This window comes from Hyperolius riggenbachi, chromosome 3, assembly GCF_040937935.1.
Source record: "Hyperolius riggenbachi isolate aHypRig1 chromosome 3, aHypRig1.pri, whole genome shotgun sequence".
Taxonomy (NCBI): Eukaryota; Metazoa; Chordata; class Amphibia; order Anura; family Hyperoliidae; genus Hyperolius; species Hyperolius riggenbachi.
Window position 1 is genome coordinate 308,574,076 of NC_090648.1, and position 21,312 is coordinate 308,595,387.

The following is a 21,312-nucleotide window of genomic DNA, read 5'->3' on the forward strand; positions in this document are numbered from 1 at the left end:
ATCACCCATCAGGAATGCGACTCACCTATTGAAAATGCTACGATTACAGTAGCAACTGCACCTGTGGGGCATTACATAGGCTCCCCTCGCCTTCCACGACACTTTTCAGACCCCTATTCAATGAGTCAGCGATATTCCAGCAAAACAGCAATGTTCCAGCAACATAAGACCTTAAAATATGAAGCAGAAGCCTCTCATTGCGCAATATAGTTTAAAACTTTAAAATGTTTTATTAAAAATTGCACTCACGTGGTATAGCAGATTGTAACAGCTTTTGGAAGTATTACAGCGGGTTCCACCCCGCGCGGTTTCCCGGGCTAACGTAGTATCACCCTTGCTGCACTCAGTCACCGGCTGCACTGCTTCTCGTTCCGGCGTTCACCCACTGTGTCGGCAAGACTCCTCCCTATCGATTTCGTCATGTAGTATGACTCATTCAGGGGATGCAGTCTGCCGGCCCAGTGCTGTTTAAGAAAGGTTGAGCTCCTCCCCCCGTGGGGCACAGAAATTCAAATGAAGAGGATCACTTGCATGTTTTCTCCTAAAATGCTCTGTGTGTCAGAGCATTTTACGAGAAAACATGCAAGTGATCCTCTTCATTTGAATTTTTGTGCCATAGAGAAAATTAATGTCCTATGGAGGGGAGGAAATAAGATTAAGATACTTTCTAAGAAAGAAACTGAATGGATATTTAAAATGGAAACCATGTCCCCTAAAGGTATGAATATAGAGGTGGACATCAATTGCTTTATAGATAATGGATAGGTAGTTCTTTTTTCTTGATAGGAAAATAGAAGAATGTGCTACAGTAATTGTATTCTAATTTTTAATTTTTTAATTACTTGTGAAAATGTATGTGAAAACCCTATGGTATGGGATTATTTAAGTGAATCATATCGAGAGAGGTGTGAACCAGACCTGAGATGTGCATCACGGCATGTAGAATATCCTATATAGGGGTTCATACAAAATTGGGACTTAGGGGTGTATGGCCCTTTAAGAAAGAAAAAGCGATTTGAGGAATTTGCTACTTGTTTGGAACTATGGGGATTTGCCTTAGCGTACAGTGAATACTAAAATAATACGTGATCTGCAACTAAGGTCTGGGGGAGATGAAGTATGAATACATTGTAGGTGGCTGTGAATGGTAGGAGAATCACAAATTGAAATCCTGTATAACTTCGCGCAGTTTCCCAGGCTCCAATATGGCCGCCCCCATAGACGGGGACACTAGGTGCGCATATGGGAAGACCACGGGGGGAGGAGCTCAACCTTTCTTAAACAGCACTGGGCCGGCAGACTCCATCCCCTGAATAAGTCATACTACATGACGAAATCGATAGGGAGGAGTCTTGCCAACACAGTGGGTGAACGCCGGAACGAGAAGCAGTGCAGCCGGTGACTGAGTGCAGCAAGGGTGATACTACGCGGCGGTTAGCCCGGGAAACCGCGCGGGGTGGAACCCGCTGTAATACTTCCAAAAGCTGTTACAATCTGCTATACCACGTGAGTGCAATTTTTAATAAAACATTTTAAAGTTTTAAACTATATTGCGCAATGAGAGGCTTCTGCTTCATATTTTAAGGTCTTATGTTGCTGGAACATTGCTGTTTTGCTGGAATATCGCTGACTCATTGAATAGGGGTCTGAAAAGTGTCGTGGAAGGCGAGGGGAGCCTATGTAATGCCCCACAGGTACAGTTGCTACTGTAATCGTAGCATTTTCAATAGGTGAGTCGCACTCCTGATGGGTGATTAAGCTTGGTGAAGGAATTGTAATGAGGAAGCGTTGATGATCTATTACTTTGAACTTTATGCGGGAACATACTCATCCCTAACCAGAAGCGCATGCCTGATGAACTCTTACATTTAGATTGAACTCCTGGTCCATAAGGGAATACAGAAATCATCTTAAGGGACTGATAGTCTGTTTTTTAACCTGTTTTTTAACCTGTTGTCAGTGAAGCTGTCACAATACAAGTTGGAGTTGGTGATTTGTGAAGATAGACAGGATTTATCTTTGCAGGCTATCAATTAACTGTTTTTCGGGATTGTACAATATCAGTGTATTCTCCTGTGTAAGCGCTGTATTTTAAATATATATATTTACAGATGAAATACAGAATATGTAAAATATCAAATTTGCCAAAAGGCTTGTACTTCAGTGCAGATAATAGGATAACAGAGGCGCCAACAGGATAAAAAACACTAAAAGAACTTAAAAACCCATCTTGGTAATAGAGGAGGTAGTAGTGGACTTACCTCCTCCATGCAGAACATACGACTTATCCTGTTGGCGCCTCTGTTATCCTATTATCTACATCAAATCCACCCTTGGTGGAGGGTTGTACCCTTCCTCCTACTACAGAAAGTGACTTTTTAATCCTGAGTGGGGTCAGGACAATCTCCCCACCTGCTTTGACAGTGGTTGCCTAATTGGTAACCCTGGTTTGTGAGTATTAAATTATTATTATTACTCTTCCAATTATACATTACCAGTACATACTACACTATATTGGGCTCTTGGTGTTCTCTCTTTTTCTTGTACTTCAGTGCAGCTGCTACTCTGATTTCACACTATCATCCAATAGTGTTGGCCGAATACTTAAAAAAAAAATTGGTTCTGTAATCCCAAGTCTGAACTCTAAAAGCCAATGGGAGAGAGATCCTGGACATATTCTCAATCTTTAGAAAGCAACTAGAACCCCAAATGAAATAAGAGGATGTGGGAAGTGCACCAAAAGTTAGAAGAACATGTTATCACTAGGGATGGTCGCTGGGTTCAGCGTAATTAAAAATTCCATGATTCCGGCCGGAATTTGGTGATTCCATTCTGTTGTGATGGAATGGAATTGCTATATCACTATGGCGGAATTTCCGTGGAAAAATATGAAATTCCGCGGAATTTTACGGAATTCAAATTTTTTTTCCCGCCGAACTGATTTCTGCCTAATTAGAAGAATTTCTACTCAACAGACTCCCCTCCTCCCTTTCTTCCTTCCCTCCTCCCATCCAATGCTACATGCTGAAGCCCTCCTCCCGGAGAGTCTCGTCTTCCAGGGAATTGTAGGATTTCAAAAGCCAGCTTACATACCTTGGCCGGGAATCGAAACCAGGTCTAGTGCTTGGTAGGCAGCTCTCTTCACCACTATACCACCACCAACACTACATGCTGAAGCCAGCCTAGCATGTACCATTAGGATATATATATAATGGTTAGAATAGCAGCCTACCAAGCGGTAGGCCTGGGTTTGATTCCCAGCCAATGTATGTAAGCTGGCTTTTGAAATCCCACAATTCCCTAAGCAAGCTCATTTTCCTCTTGGATATATCACAATGGTACATGCTAGGCTAGCTTCAGCATGTAGCATTGTAGTGTGTTGTGTTGGTGGTATAATGGTTAGGATAGCAGCCTACAGAGCGGTAGGCCTAGGTTCGATTCCTGGCCAATGTATGTAAGTTGGCTTTTGACATCCTACAAATCCCTTAGCAAGCTTATTTTTCTCTTGGATATATCATAATGGTACATGCTAGGCTGGCTTCAGCATGTAGTGTTAGTGGTGGTATAGTGGTGAAGTGAGCTGCCTACCAAGCACTAGACCTGGATTCGATTCCCAGCCAAGGTATGTAAGCTGGCTTTTGAAATCCTACAATTCCCTGGAAGACTAGACCCTCCTCCCTCTGGAAGGGAGGTAGGGAGGAGGAAGGGAGGAGGAAGGGAGGAGGGAGGAAGGGAGGAGAAAAAGGACTAAGGGAACAGTCAATAGGTTCTATGGGCTACCATTTAGCATAAATAAGGGTCCATTTGCGACTATTTAAATTTTTCCGCCGGAATCCGGAATTCCGCAGAATTTCGCAAAAATCCGGCTGAATTTTCATAGCGACGGAATTCAGAGCTGGCGGAATCCGCGAATTCCAGCGGAACGGAATTTGCTCTTTACGATCATCCCTAGTTATCACTAAAACTATATAGAGGACCATTTGTAGCGGCATAGGAAAGGTTATTGGAGTAATTTTTTTACTGTTTTAAGAAGTAACATTGAACTTAAAAGGCTTTTTAGTTTTAGTGTGATGGCCAAGTGGAATTGGTTTATCCAATAGTATTATCTCTATCCGCCAGGAAATATCCAATCTCAAATCTTCACCTCCCACCCCCTCCCAACCAGCTCTTCCTCCACCCTATCCTCCCCTCACATCCTTCACTCCTACTACCACTGAGGAAGTCATCCACCTACTGCAGACTTCCCATACCACTACTTCCCCCCCTTGACCCCATCCCTTCTTATTTACTCCAGCCTCACTTCACGGAATTGGCCCCAGTCCTCACTACCCTGTTCAACCTCTCCCTATCCACAGGCACCTTCCCCTCAGACTTTAAGCAGGCCACTGTACTACCCCTGCTCAAGAAACCCTCCCTCGACCCCTCGCTACCCTCCAACTACCGTCCTATCTCCCTCCTCCCCTTTGCCTCAAAACTCCTTGAGCGTCTGGTTCACAAACGCCTGACCCAGTTCCTCAATGCCAACTCACTGCTAGACCCACTGCAATCTGGATTTCGGCCTGCCTACTCAACCGAAACTGCTCTCACCAAAGTGGTCAATGACCTTGCCTTAGCTAAAGCTGAAGGTAAATACTCCATTCTCCTCCTTCTTGACCTTTCAGCAGCTTTTGACACAGTAGATTATCCCCTACTCCTCCAGTCCCTCCAGTCCATAGGCACTCATGATCCTGCCCTGTCCTGGCTTTCATCCTACCTCTCCAACCGCTCCTTCACGACCGCCTTCAATGAGTCCTCATCCACCCCCAACCACCTCTCGGTGGGAGTCCCCCAAGGTTCGGTCCTTGGCCCCCTACTGTTCACCCTATAGGTAATATAGTGGCCCCCATAGATGCCCCCAGTCACTGGGGGCATCTATGGGGGCCACTATATTACCTATACTGGGGGGGGGGGGGGCACCATACCAGCTACAATAGAGGCAACTATACTATCTAAACTGTGGGCCACTATACTAGCTATACTGGGGCAACTATGGGGGCCACTATACTAGCTATACTGGAGGGAAGCTCTACGGGGGCCACTATACAAACTACACTGGGGGCAGCAACACTACCTACATTGGGGGCAGCAGCTATGCTGCCTATCCTGGGGGCAACTATACTAGCTATATTGGGGCAACTATACTACCTTCACTGGGGGCAACTAGCTACCTATACTGGGGGCAACTGCTAGCTACCTATACTGGGGGCAGTGGCGGCACGGGGGGGGGGTGTGCTTTGGGTGCTGAAGCACCCCTTAAAATTCTCCAAGCACCCCCCAGCGTGAACTGACTTTCGGCATCTAATAGACGCCGTATCAGTTCACCGCAGCGGCAGAGCAGGGCTATAGTAAAATGTCCGAAGCCCTGCTCTGGAGACTTTGGGAGTTGCTGGCTGCAGAAGATCGTGGGAGCTGCGCACTGGACGGAGGCCGGAACAGGAGCTCTGCTGCAGGTGAGTAAATGTTTTTTTTTTTCTTTTTAATTTATATTAGCAGCCAGGGGTAGCATTTATGTTCTGGCCAGGTCTGCTACACGATTGAAGTGTTTTCTGGACAGGTCTGCCACACGATTGCATGTATTTTCTGGGCAAATCTGCCGACATGATTGAACGTATTCTCTGGGCAAATCTGCCGACATGATTGCATGTATTTTCTGGGCAAATCTGCCGACATGATTGAACGTATTCTCTGGGCAAATCTGCCGACATGATTGAACGTATTCTCTGGGCAAATCTGCCGACATGATTGAACGTATTCTCTGGGCAAATCTGCCGACATGATTGAACGTATTCTCTGGGCAAATCTGCCGACATGATTGAACGTATTCTCTGGGCAAATCTGCCGACATGATTGCATGCATTTTCTGGGCAAATCTGCCGACATGATTGCATGCATTTTCTGGGCAAATCTGCCGACATGATTGCATGTATTTTCTGGGCAAATCTGCCGACATGATTGCATGTATTTTCTGGGCAAATCTGCAGACATAAATGAAAGTATTCTCTGGGAAAATCTGCCGACATGATTGAACGTATTCTCTGGGAAAATCTGCCGACATGATTGAACGTATTCTCTGGGAAAATCTGCCGACATGATTGAACGTATTCTCTGGGCAAATCTGACGACATTATTGAACGTATTCTCTGGGCAAATCTGCCGACATGATTGCATGTATTTTCTCTGCAAATCTGCCGACATGATTGCATGTATTTTCTGGGCAAATCTGCAGACATGATTGAACGTATTCTCTGAGAAAATCTGCCTTGAACGTATTCTCTGGGCAAATCTGCCGACATGATTGAACGTATTCTCTGGGCAAATCTGCCGACATGATTGAACGTATTCTCTGGGCAAATCTGCCGACATGATTGCATGTATTTTCTGGGCAAATCTGCCGACATGATTGCATGTATTTTCTGGGCAAATCTGCCGACATGATTGAACGTATTCTCTGGGCAAATCTGCAGACATGATTGAACTTATTCTCTGGGCAAATCTGCAGACATGATTGAACTTATTCTCTGGGCAAATCTGCACACATTACGTGTATTTTCACCCGGGTTCACGTCAAATTACAGTTAGCTCCGCCCTCATCCTATCATGGCCACGCCCATTTTTTTGCCGCGGCGCGCGAAATGTTATAGCGCCACCCATTTTTTGCCCCTTCACCTTTTTTTTTTTTGGGGGGGGGGGGGGGTGTCTTATAATACCCAGCACCGGGTGTCAAATGCCCTAGGTACGCCACTGCCCTATACACAGCCTCCATTGGCAAGGTTATCTCCTCCATGGGTTTTAACTATCATCTGTATGCAGATGACACCCAGATCTACCTCCACACCCCTGACATATCCACCACTACCATGGACAAGGTCTCCTCCTGTCTATCAGCCATCTCCTCCTGGATGTCCGCTAGGTTCCTGAAACTAAACCTAGACAAAACGGAATTTATGATCTTCCCACCCTGGACATCCATAAACCTCCCAGATGTGCATGTCACTGTTAACCACACCACCATTCACCCTACCTCTCAAGCCCGCTGTCTGGGTGTCACCCTGGACTCCGCACTCTCCTTCACTCCCCACATCCAAAATCTCACAAAGTCCTGCAACTTCCACCTTCGTAACATCTGTAAGATTCGCCCTTTCCTGACCTCTGCCACCACCAAACTCCTCATCCATGCCCTCATAATTTCCCGCCTTGACTACTGCAATGCCCTGTTGTCTGGTCTCCCTATGACCCGAACAGCCCCACTGCAGTCCATCATGAATGCAGCAGCCAGAATTATCCACTGCTCCCATCGCTCCACCATGGCGGATCCCCACCTTGAATCCCTCCACTGGCTTCCTATCCAGTCCAGAATCAGATTCAAGATACTGTGTCTGACCTACAAATCTGTCCACAAAACCTGTCCAACCTACATTTCCGATCTTACTCAGAGGTACACACCTAGCCGCTCACTCCGCTCTTCCAATGAACTTCGCCTAACCGCCCCCCGCATCACCCAGTCCCATGCACGCCTCCAGGACTTCTCAAGAGCTGCTTCAACACTATGGAACTCCCTACCTCCACCCATTAGGGCAGCCCCCTCCTTCAACATCTTCAAGAAAGCCCTCAAAACTCACCTTTTCACTCTGGCCTACTACCCCTCACAAGTGCTCTAAACCCACAGCTGAACTCTGGTCTCCTACCTCTCGTGTCCCTACCTCTCCCTTTAGATTGTAAGCCTTTGGGCAGGGTTCTCCTCCTTTTGTGTCCAACCTGATCATGCACCTCCCTTACTGTGAACCCATGCTAGGCATCTGAGTGAGCCTAACTTGCCTAATCTCCATGCTCCATCCAGTGACTGACTAAGCATTACCTTGTACTCATACTGTGCTGTGTGATCTGATCTTTCTTGTATTCAGGTATTGTCATTTTGCTGTATGTCACCCCTAAATATTGTATGTATCCCTATTTATTGTCCAGCGCTGCGTAATATGTTGGCGCTTTATAAATACAATAAATAAATAAATAAATAAATAAATAATGGATTGGTCGGCTTTTTAGTTTTAGTGTGATGGCCAAGTCGAATTGGTTTATCCAATAGTATTGTCAATGGATTGGTCTGCTCACAAATAAATTTATTTTAACATTATTGTAGAATATTGATAAACATATTTAGCAGCTGCAAAAACAGTAAGAAAATCAAAGACTTTCTGTGTAAAGAGTAGAAGGTGAATAATATACAATGAAATGTATTAAGCAAATATCACTACTCAGTACACTACAGGTCCTGACTGACACAGTCATAGACCCTTGTCTGCAGCTCCTCAGTCCCTACAGCAGCAATGAAATCCATTCTTTGAACCAGAAAGTTTTAATTCGCTAAGAAATGTTCCAAACATCATCAGTATGTGACTAGACTGTCCACTTTTCCACTGAAAAATGGCTGCTTAGAGGTCATAAGTATTTTTTTTATAGGGGCTTAGATGCTTCCCTTGCATTAAAAGACCTCCATGACTATAATTACTACATCATTCTCAGCTGTGTTGATCTGGGGGTTTTATCTGATTGCCATCTGGAGTCAAGAAGGATTTTTTTTTACCTTTAAAGGCTTATTAGTCCAAGGCTTCTAAGGGCCCTTTCACACCAGAGGGATTTTTCGGCGTTTTAATGCCACGGCCGAAGCTGGCGTTTTGCTAGGTAAAAGAAAGTCCATAGACTTTCATTTTACCTTTCACATCTAACTCGGCGTTTTGGAGCGTTGCGTTTCAACGCTCCCTGGAGCTTTTTCAGGGCTGTTTACAGCCGAAGTTGGCGTTTCAATGATAGTCAATGGAAAACGCCAACTTCAGCAATTTTAAAGCGTTTTCAAAGCGTTTTACAGCTGACTTGTTCACTTATTTTTATAGAAGAAAAAAAAAAGGACGTTTTCATATGAGCTGTAAAACTCTTTCAAAAGGCTTTGAAAACGCTATGTATTGGCGTTAAGCAAAATGCTGACTTTCCGCCTTTTCTACCGCAGCCTCTAGTGTGAAAGAGCCCTAAGGGGGTTTGCCACCTTCTGTATAAACTGAGAAATGTGAGGGGCACTAGTGTTGTATTTTATTTTCTTGCTGAACTCAAAGGACGTATGTCTTTTTCAATCCAAATAACTATAACTTTGGTTGTGGTCATAAGGTGATCAAAACATTAAAATTAAACCTTTCACTTCTAACATCACTTTATGCTGCCTTTGAGGCATATTGTAGTATATTTGCAATTTCAGCACTTTACAAGTGGCCTCATTACTGTGATCTAGTTTTACCTTATTTCCTTAGCACATAACAGAAAACATTCACTGAGTGCTGGGAATTTAGTTTTATGATCCTACTTACTGAGTTTTCCTGTCCAAGTGAGGTTCTATAAAGCATGAATCCTCGCACTAGAGGGATGTGGTCAAGTGTAGAGATGGGCCGAACTTCCGGGGTTCGCGATCGTGGAGAACCGCAAACTTTTCTGGAAGTGCAGTTGGCCCCCACAGTGCATCATGAGGGTCAACTTTGACCCTCTACATCACAGTCAGCAGGCATATTGTAGCCAATCAGGCTACACTCCCTCCTGGAGCCACCACCCTCCCCTTATAAAAGGCAGGCAGCATCAGGCTTTTCACTCACTCGTGTGCCTGCATTAATTAGAGAAGGGAGAGCTGCTGTGCAGAGACCTATAGGGAAAGCTTAGTTAGGCTTTTGTAGGCTTCTTAGCTTGCTCTTTGCTGATTCTTATTGCTAAAAAACCATCCTCAACAGCTCTTTTGAGAGCTAATCTTGTTCTTGTGATCTATTTTTTTGAGTGTGTGTGTGTGGCCCACTTGCATTATATACAGCCCTGTCAGTCAGTCGCAGCTGGCCTTTGGCCCCTTGGTGGTATAATTACAGCTGTAATATAATACCCATCACTGCATATGCCTACTACCTGTTGTCCACTTCAGTGCACCCACCTACCTAGGTGAGCGCACGCAGTGTCCCTGTGCCTTTTCGGTACCTGTCTGTGTGTGACCGGTGCACATTGTAATACCCATCACTGCATATACCTACTACCTATTGTTCACTTCAGTTCACCCACCTACCTACGTGAGCGCGCGCAGTGTCACTGTACCTTCTCAGTACCTGTGTGTGTGTGTGACAGGTGCACATTTGTAATACCCATCACTGCATATGCCTACCTGTTGTGTTCAGTGCACCCACATACCTAAGTGAGTGTACGCAGTGTGATATACCACTCTGTGCATACCTGTTAACTGCACCTGTGTGACTGCACATTGTATTAGTCAAGTCAGTGCATATCTTTCACTTCATCCCCCCGATATGGACAAAACAGACAAAACAGGTAGAGGCAGAGGTAGAGGCATACCCAGAGGAAGGTCACCCGGCAGGTCTGTGCGAGGTCGTGCTGATGTGATTTCGTGCGGCCCTGGACCAAAGCACAGTGCTCAGAAGAAGGCACGTCCCATCAACTCCCAAGATTGTCAGGACGTGGTTGACTATTTAACACAGAACACCTCATCTTCCGCAGCCACCAGCGCTACTCCAAGTACCACATCCACTACATTTGACAGTTTGCAGGAGTTATTTGGTGGGGAAATCACTGATGCACAGCCATTATTTTTACAACCAGATGAAGGCTAAGCAAGTTACACCACCTCATATGTCTGAGTTAGGCGACACTATGGACATAACGTGTGAGGAGGAGGAGGATGAAGTACCTGCTGTTGGTGCAGTTTTGGAGGTGTCTGAGGCAAGCAAAGCTGGGCAGAATGATTATGATGATGACGATGATACGGATGCCACATATGTTCCCAATAGAGGAGATGAACAGGGGGACAGTTCAGAGGGGGAGTCAGAGAGGAGTAGGAGACAAGTTCCTGAAAGAAGCAGGAGGAACTCATCATCAAAAACAGCTGGTGGCAGTGTCTGGCGCCATGTATTGCCACCTATGGACAGCCAGCCAACATGCCCTTCAACGTCAGCTGCTGATACCACCATACTGCCATCACCCCAGGGGGGCTCGGCGGTTTGGAAATGTTTTAATGTGTCTGCCGTAGATCAGAGCAATGCCATCTGTTCTATCTGCCTCCAAGCTGTGGAAAGGCCAACACCCACGTAGGGACAACTGTCTTACGAAGGCACATGGAGAAAAGGCACAAACTGCAATGGGAAGAGCACCAGAGGAAAAGCAGCACACAAAAGAAAAGCCACCCTCCTTCTCCTCTTCTTCCTTCAGGTGCAGCATCTCCAGCCGCTTTCTCCCTTGCACCTTCACAGCCACCCTCCTCCACTTCGCCTCTGACCTTGAGCGGCTCCTGCTCCTCTGCCCACAGCAGCCAGGTGTCTGTGAAGAAAATCTTTGAGAGGAAGAAGCCAATGTCTGCCAGTCACCCCCTTGCCCTGCGCCTGACAGCTGGCTTGGCGGAACTGTTAGCTCGCCAGCTGTTACCATACCAGCTGGTGGACTCTGAGGCCTTCCGTAAATTTGTGGCCATTGGGACACCGCAGTGAAAGATGCCAGGCAGCAATTATTTCTCTAAAAAGGCAATACCCAAAGTTTACCATGAAGTTGAGAGGCAAGTGGTGTCATCTCTGGCACACAGCGTTGGGTCAAGGGTCCACCTGACCATGGATGCCTGGTCTGCCAAGCATGGTCAGGGCAGGTAAATTACTTACACAGCCCATTGGGTCAACCTGGTGACCGATAGCAAGCAGGGAGTACGTGGCTGTGCAGCGGACCGACTTGTGACACCTCCACAGCTTGCAGGCAGGCCTACTGCCACCTCCTCTCCTCCTGCTACATTCTCTTTGCTGTCATCATCCTCCTCCTCCTTGGCTGAGTGGCAGTTCAACTCTACTGATGCTGCAATCTCCTCTCCAGCTACACTGCCCCAGCTCCCCAGGGCCTATGCTGCATGCCAGGTACGATGGTGTCACGCCATCTTAGACATGGCTTGCCTCGAAGCAGAGAGTCACACTGGAGCAGCTCTCCTGGCTGCTCTTAACAAACAAGTGGATCAGTGGCTGACCTCGCACCAGCTGGAGATCGGTAACGTGGTGTGTGACAACGGCAGAAATCTCATTTCCGCTTTGAATTTGGGAAAGCTGACACATGTACCCTGCATGGCACATGTGCGGAACCTAGTCATTCAAAGATTTTTGTCCAAGTACCCAGGCTTAGAGGACGTCCTGAAGCAGACCAGGAAGTTGTGTGGGCATTTCATGCGGTCTTACACGGCCATGGCACGCTTTGTGGACATTCAGCAGAGAAACAAGTTGCCGGAAAGACGCCTGATTTGCGATAGCACAACTCACTGGAATTCGACCCTCCCCTTATGTTCTCTCGCCTCCTATAATAGGAGAAAGCCATCACCCAGTACCTCTAAAACTACAGTAGAAGGATACAGTCTGGGGGGATGGGGATGTTCTGGCCCAACAACTGGACACTCATGCGAAATGCATGCAGGCTCATGCGGCCATTTGAGGAGGTGACCAACCTGGTGAGTCGCAGTGAAGGCACCATCAGCGACTTGATCCCATACGCTTACTTCCTGGAGTGTGCCGTGCGTAGAGTGGTGGATCAAGCTGTGGAGGAGCGTGAACAGGAACAGTTATAGGAGGAAGTGTTGCGGGCTAAATTCTCATCAGAACCAAATGTTTCCTCAACACCTGCGGCAGCACAGAGGGGGGAGGAAGAAGGGGAGGAAGAAGAAGAGGAAGAGTCGTGTGGGGAAGAGGAGTCAGACTCGGCTGATGAGGAAGGTGTTTCTTTAAGGGAGGAGAAGGCAGCGGCGGCAGAAGAACAACCGCAGGAGGCGTCGCAGGGGGCTTGTGCTACTCAATGTTCCTGTGGTATTGTTCTTGGCTGGGGGAGGAGGAGGACTTACCTGACATCACTGGGGAAGAGCAAGAGGATATGGATAGTACGTCTGGATCCAACTTTGTGCAGATGGCGTCTTTCATGCTGTCCATCCTGTTGAGGGACCCCCGTATAAAAATACTCAAGGAGAATGACAATTACTGGGTGGCCATGCTACTAGAACCTCAGTATAGGCACAAAGTGGCAGACATGTTGCCAACTCACCTGAAGGCAGAAAGGATGCAGCACATGCAGAACAAGCTGGCAACTATGCTTTACAATGCGTTTAAGGGTGATGTCACAGCACAACGCAATAAAGGTACCACTGCCAGTAATCCTTCTCCCATGTCCACGCAGGCAAGGACAGGATGCTCCAGTGATCTCATGGTGATGTCGGACATGCGGACATTCTTTAGTCAAACGCCTTGCCTTAGCCCTTCCGGATCCACCCTCCACCAATGCCTGTAAGGGCAGGTAGTCGACTACCTGGCCTTAAGTGTGGATGTAGACACTGTGAGCAGCGATGAACCCTTGGACTACTGGGTGATCAGGCTTGACCTGTGGCCAGAGCTGTCCCAATTTGCCATCCAACTTCTGTCTTGCCCTGCCTCAAGCATCCTGTCAGAAAGGACCTTCAGCGCAGCTGGAGGCATTGTCACTGAGAAGAGAAATCGCAATCGCAAAAGTCACAAAAGTGTTCAGTACCTCACCTTTATTAAAATAAATGAGGCATTGATCTCGGAGGGCTACTGCCCACCCCAAGACTAAGTCAGTCCCCACACACAGCATCTCTGCCTGCACGCTGTGTGACTGCCTGCCCCAAGACTACGTTGCGCCCCACACGGCACCTCTGCCCGCAGGCCACTTGACTGTCTTTTCCACCACCACCTGAATTTTTAAGGCCGCTGCTAGCAGCGGCAGCTATAATACTTTTTCTAGTGCGTGTACATGCCTGCCTAATTTTTCTGGCTGCACTGCAGCTGCAACAACAAATCAAAAGGCATGTACATGTGCCAATTTCCCTTCGTGATCATTACCTTGCCCTGGTGAAGGGGCTTGCGTATCACACTGAAGCAATGACTGATGGCTATAGGAGTGTCTCGGCGGGGGGCACACCCAAGATAATAAGGTCGTTGCTTCATTGTGGACAGACCAAATTTGATCAGCTGGGCAGTCGCTGTTCTATCATTGAGCTACCACAGCCCGGCGACCATATGGGCTTGAAAACCGACACTGCCTGCACTCTCGCCATGGTGAGCACCAATCCAGCACGGCCGTCACTACACAAACAGCTGTTTGCGGTGCGTTACACAGTGAGTTTGGTGTGTCGGTGTGAAGCAGTACTCTAATTACACTCCCTGATTAATGTATACACATGCACGATGTTTTAAAGCACTTTAGGCTTGCAATTTAGCATTCAATGTGATTTCTTCCCTTAAAACGCTGCTTTGCGTCATATCCAGATTTTTCCCCATGACTTTTGGCATCTATCCCACTCCGCCATGCTCCCCTCCAGGTGTTAGACACCTTGAAACATCTTTTCCATCACTTTTCTGGCCAGCATAAGTATTTCTAGTTTTTAAAGTTCGCCTTCCCATTGAAGTCTATTGCGGTTCGCGAAAGTTTGCGTGAACCGAACTTTTGCGAAAGTTCGCGAACCGAAAATTGGAGGTTCGGGCCATCTCTAGTCAAGTGGTGTAATAAAATATCCACTCCCACCACTCATCATTAATTCTGAATTGATTCCCATCTCCAAGGATGAATAAAAAATATATCAAATTTAAGAAGTTATAGGGAGCCTAGGTAACAATCAATATAAATCTTTAATTCATAATATATAAAAAAAAACACAGTTAAGACACACATTTTAAAATCAATTAAAACTCTCGTTTGATATAGTGCCACAAATTACAGGGATACCCTAAGAGCTCATATAGGTGCACCTATAATATTCAAGTACCGGTATTATTTTTCTTCAGGCCCCTTTAAAGATACTCCTGCAATCATCACCATATCAGTCATCAGTACGCTTATCTTCAATCCTACCCGTGTGCCAGCATGCACGACTCTTATTCAGAGAATACGCTCTCATTACAGGCATAAATATGCCAAACCTTTCAGCTTTAGCAACAACCAGACGTTATGCAATGATCTCTTGGATAAACAGAAGCATAGAGATAAGCGGCAGGCAGAAGCGTAACTCACCACAAGTGGGTGCGAGCAGACAGCTCCAGCAATTAACGCTTTACAGATCTTCCAGTGTTAGCCATAACTCACGTGTCCTAATAGGACTTCATGGAATCCGCTGCTGCTTCAAACCATCAGGTTAGACCAGGCATAATTCACTTTCAAAGGTCGCGCTATAGCGACGTCCGGGTGCACAGCTTACAGGAAGAGAGCGGAGGCACGGGAGGATCAGCGTGATGACGTCAGAACACGTGACGCGTTTCACCTATCGTCTTCTTCAGACGTGTATAGATGCTGGTTGGTCAGCACTTAGCTTTTATATCACACCACCTGACCAATCTGCATATTCATTGTATATCATTAACTGCGAGCTACTGATGGGAGCCATCTTGTGGTCTTTTTTGAGAATGTGTGTGTATAATGAATAAAAAATTTCCAGGAAAGAATGGTGACAAGTGAAAATGGATGAATGATCCATAACTGATGCTCATTGCCATATAGGAAAAATATAAATCACGTAATTGCACCTTCATGGCAAATTATAAAGTATAGCAGAGTTGAAGACCACTGCAGATTGGTAAATTTGGAAGTACAGAAGTCAAAAACAAAGTCTTCTCCTACTCTTCCTTACCAAGAGTTGGTCCCTAGGGACCATACCGGCTCTCTTGTAGGCCTGGTATTTCTGATTATTGAATGTAATACATTTAATGTTTCAAGACTTATTTTAGCAGTCCAATGTTTCTTTCTGTCACAGCCACAGGCTCTATACTAGCTCATATTCTGTCACAGCAAACAAAGGACCATGTTTGGCTTGTAGATTGAAAGAGACAGAAAAAATAGTTATGACCTAAAATATATGTTGAGTGAATAATTTAGTATCTGAAGAAACTGTGTGATTGATTGCACACAGAGGATCTTTTATAAATCAAAATAGGTAAAAGATATTTTTTTTACAAACTGCAACCATGGAAAAGTGGCAGATTTTCCCTTAAAAGTGGCAGTCAGGCTGAAAAGTGGCAATAGCATTACTTCAGCAGAAATAATAATGTTTTTCTAGTGAACAGGCTCTTTGCCCTTTTTCAAGTAGCCATGAAGTATTTTGAAAACTTGCCTACTGTGCTAAAAGGCCAGTCATAAATGATATCTACAAATTAAATAATATCTGTTTGAGTCTTAAGTTGTTTTGGAATGCTAGTACATTTTGACACTCAGTGTATTTAAGTTTACATAGTTTCCCTCTCCTACTTTAGTCAAGTCAGTGATTTTTTTTTAAATGGCAGTGTATTAATAGCTTAGATTTTTTAAACACCAGTACAGTATGATGGATTGCTTATTTTGATTGACCCAAGTTCTGTATTGGAAACATTTCACAATATTTAAATAATTTTCATCATGTGAAATCTTAGTTTTATATAAATAAGGTTACATAAAGGGTGGAGCTGTAATAACCAGTTTACAAAGCCTTTGCAGGTTCATGAAACAGAGTTGTTTGCTTTAATTGAAAAATGTCGCCAAAAATGTCAGAAATATCGGAGGTATACAACTTCTAAAATCATCTCTAAAATCATCTGCATTTTCCTTCAGGGGTGGGGTTAAGATCCAACAAACTTTATTTAACTTTGTGACCTAGCTCATTGAGGTTTACGCCCTGTTTTTTTCCTGCTATCTTCTGCCAGGGAGTAGATTTCAATAGTTTAGGTGTGTGCATTCCTGCCATGATCATGCGCACCAGATAGGAGAGATTCAGCAGTCATTTAACAGCTGACGCCTCCCTGCATGGATCAGGAGATATGCTAGTTGGCTCCTGATTGTTCAAATCACTAATGGCTGGCACAGATCAGGAATGGCTCTCCGCTTTCCTCATTCCCCCGATGATCTTCGCTACCCTCTGCTCATATTGTTATCCAGCATCCTGCTGCTTTTAGTATCAGGACCTGGCTTGAAGATGTCCTCAAGCTGAAACCTGGAACTTGCGACATTATGACGCTGGGTGCCAACTGTGCCATGGTCTTCAAATTTGTAGATGACACCAAATTCCATCTCATCAATGAAAAGGGAGAGCATGTGTAATGCAATGAAAGCACGGGAATCTACAAATGATGCAAGGACAACAAGCCCGTTCTAAATGCAGAGAAAATTGTTAAACTAACTGTGGACCATTAAATGATCGGAGATGGGGTGAGAACACCATCAAAATTCAGAGGAAGGCTCAACAAAGGTTGTTCTTCCTACAACAACTGAAAAATATCAGAATGTTGCAGTAGCTACTTACTAGCTTGTACTCCACCACCATTGAATCAATAGTCTGCTCTTCCATCATTGCATGGTTTGCTAGTGCATCAGTAAGTGACAGGCATAAACTTCAAAGGGTAATCAATACTGTTGAGAAAATAATTCGGACTTCCACCAGAACTCTTCCACACCTCTAGAATGTGGACCAGGGCAAACAGAATAAAAATCAACCCTTCCCACCCTGGCAGGCACTACTTCAGATTTCTCCCTTCAGGCCATCACTACAGATTTATCTAAACCAAGACTCCTAGGCACAGGATTCACCTCATTTTTCCAAGATGCTCTTCTCCTGAACTCAAGCCCAAACCTCCAAAAAGCCCCCTAGCCTCCCACATCATGTATTTCTTATAACTCTGGACCTTTGCATCATTGTAATTTATGCCTGTAAGTCTATGTTTGATATATGGCACTGCTATAAATCTATGCCTGCAAACTTGCACTACTGCCAATATCAGTTTGTACCAAAAGAAATTCCAGGTATGACCCTGGTAATACTTGGCGGAATAGAGCCAAATTTGATGTTTCCCTTTGCATTGTGACAGTGCAATGGCCAGTGATGTGATGAACACTGTTCATACACCTCCTCCCCATAAACATGCAATATGTCAAAATAAATAACAAAAATTAAACAAATACTCAAAATAATTTTGATAGTATTTGATAGTAGTTTTCTTCTAGGAGATCATTTTTCTTCTTTGATTTAAAATAACTTTTTAGCACTTTACAATGGAAAAAGTGCAAAAAAGTTATTTTAAATCAAAGATGAAAAATTATCTCCTAGGAGAAAACTCAGGAGAAAAAGTGAATTGCATAAGACCCTTAGGGCCATATTCTATTGCTGAACTCGCCAGCGCTAAGCACTGGCGAGTTCTTAACTTAGGCGATGGGGGCATTGCCTAATCTAATTAAACTTTAGACCCCCCCCAGGCGGAAAAGAACTCACTTGGGCGATATAATTGCCCAGCGAGTTCTTACCACGGAATCCAATTACCCTTATCATGTCTCCCCGACGCGATGCTTCCCGGCAGACATGAGCATTAGCTTAGACCTGCAAAAAGCAGGTCTAAGCTAGCTAACACACGTCGTCGCCGCAGCATCTGGGGGTCTCCTTTAATAAAGAGACCCCCAGAGCTCCCCGTCGGGTCGCCGCACAGTTTAGAAGCCCCCGCGCAGCTCTGCAAAGGCTCCCCTGTCATACGTACCGCTGCCGATCATCTGCCATCTCTCGCCGCAAAATCCGTCACGTAATTACAGTGTATCTAACACTGTAATTACTGTCCGCATAGAAGGAGCCCAGGCAAAGCCTCTTTGAATCTGCAGCCGGGCTCCCCATTGGTCCGCTGTCTGAGTCATTTTATTGGTTCAGACAGCAGACCAATGGGGAGCCCGGCTGCAGATTCAAAGATGCTTTGCCCGGGCTCCTTCTATGCAGACAGTAATTACAGTGTTAGATACACTGTAATTACGTGATGATTTTGCGGCAAGAGGCGGCGGGTGATCGGCGGCGGTACGTATGACGGGAGCCTTTGCAGAGCTGCACGGGGGCTTCTAAACTGTGCGGCAACCCGACGGGGAGCTCTGGGGGCCTCCTTATGGGGCCTCCCCCAGATGCTGCGGCGGAAGAGGTCGGCGATGTTTGGCGGGTGAGTGCGCATGTGTGGGGAGTGAGGTTATGGTGCTGATGGACAGCACCACAGCGTAAACCTCACTCCCCATCGCTCGGTAAAAGGGAGCATCGCTCAGGCTTTCGCCTAAGTAATGCTCCCTAATGATCGGCCATCGCGCGAAGGATATGGGCAATAGGATTTGCCGGTAATCCTCGCGCGATGGCAAGGTGATAAGTAGCTCGCATCTGCAAGCTACTTATCACCTTGAATAGGATATGGCCCTTAGTGTATTCACGAAAGAGTTTCATCAAGGCTTTTCTGTCTTTCTCGGTACAGTTTTGCCTCCCTATAACAGAAGGTATTCTATCTTGTGAATCTCCAAATGTAAGAACACAGTGCTGGAACCCTCACAGGGAAAACAGATCCCTGGACTGCCGGTGCCAGGCCTCGCTCAGGTCGCCCCCCCCCCCCTGAGCATAGGACCATATAGAAGTGAAGAGGCGGCACACCACTGGCTTTGCTAATTAAAGCATGTATTGTAGCAGAACAGCACACTTACTATCTTGTGAATCTCACCTGCCATTATTGTATATAAGTCACAACAGGACATCAACATTATACATTTGCCAACTGGACAACTCACTCTTAATATAAATTAGTCATCCTATGAGGCAACCATTCAGAAAGTTCTAAATTTATTGAATTACGATTTTCTGAGTGGCTGCACTATAGTGACTGATTTACACAGAGACTGTGCTGTTAAGTACCATTCCTCCTGCACTGTCATCCTGCCATTAATTATATGCAGCTGTGAAATAAAAAGATCAGTAGATAGAGTAGTCTAAATAAAAAAATGGTTTTTCTGTGACTGGACACCATTAAGGTCACCCAAGGCATCTGCTTAACATGCCTTTTGGCTAATCTGCCTCTGATTAGAATTACTGCTGTGCAGAGTAATTTTTTAATGAACGGATGTAGTCTACTGAGACTTGGGGATGAGTAGGCTTTAAAACACTAGTATTTTTTTTTCCCTGAGACTAGGCCTGGTGCATCCAAATTAAAGTCTAGCTTTGAAACAAGCACATTAACACACAGCTAAAATACATGTAGTCAAACTGATGTATCTGAAAAAAAAAAACCTGTAATTATTTTCATGTACTTTTGTGATTCAAGCATATAGTATATGACATCAGCCAGAGTGTAATGGTGGCAAAATAAATACGGATGACAGTCTTGCAGAGACATTTAAATTCAATAAGCGCACTGCTGGGCAATTCAAAATCTAAATTTGCTGCTGAGCACTTGTATAGGCCCATGAACATGTGCCTTCCCTACCAATATGGGGTTAGGTACCCCACCTCCCCAGCACAACGTAATGAGCCCTTTGTCTTTAACACTGGACAAAGAATATTTTTAAAAGGGGATAGTTTGTCAACCCCTTGCTGGTTGCCTCTCATTTTTATGAACCATGTGGTTAAGTATTCCTAAGGAGGTAATGCCTGGTCAGGACAAAATGTTTAACATACATACCCAAGCACTGTAAATGGAAATCAGTAAACCAGCTTCACCTTCACCAATGAAAATGTGCATACATTAGTTGTTGATGTAAGCACTTCTATGGGTATTTAGTGAATCCCTATTTTAGTTTGTAGAAGGCTGTGTTTAATATACATATAGAAAAGGAGTAATGAAGCCAAATTTACGTTTGGCAATACTCTCTACAATAAATACAGCCAAAATGCATGGACAGATTGTTTTTCTTAGCAAGAGTAGAATATCCCTTTACTAAAAGATGTGTCCACTTCAGAATCCATAGCATTACCAGATACATATAGCAGACAAGGGTCTAATGATTTTAGCTACATGTGTATCCTTTTTAACAATTAAAATTCACCTACCGATTCCTGTTACTTGAAATCCAATCAGAGATCATTGTTGCTGCTTGTTGATGACATTGCTTGTTGCCAAAACTGCATGCCAACATAATAACTTCTCTTCTGAGTTCCCTAGAAGGCAGATAATGACATGTAAATCAAGAATACGTAACTTCTATACAATGTAATTGATTGTATACCTTAGTGTAGTTAAAATGGCTTAAAATATGGCTATGATGAAAAGTTTAATAGATCTCTCATTTTGGACAGGTTTTAAGACAGGGACTTAACAATCCAATAGTTCACAGTAGGACATTATTATTGCTAGCCTGTATACTCAATGTGTGCTAAGATATGATAACAATCTGCCCAGAATAAGGAGCACATATATAGAATTTACAAATGGCATGGGAGAGACAAAATTTGAAGAACATACCTAAAGGACACTTGAA

The 21,312-nt window shown here is 44.9% G+C and overlaps 1 protein-coding gene across 1 annotated transcript in view; it reads right to left on the minus strand.

The window, feature by feature from the left end:
• The window catches only part of TRHDE (thyrotropin releasing hormone degrading enzyme), a 909,658-nt gene that overhangs the window by 63,364 nt on the left and 824,982 nt on the right, over window positions 1–21,312 (minus strand). Inside the window, exon 15 of the mRNA XM_068272747.1 lies at window positions 20,885–20,992. Coding sequence (XP_068128848.1) covers window positions 20,885–20,992 — 108 coding nt within the window. The remainder of the gene's footprint in view (window positions 1–20,884; window positions 20,993–21,312) is intronic.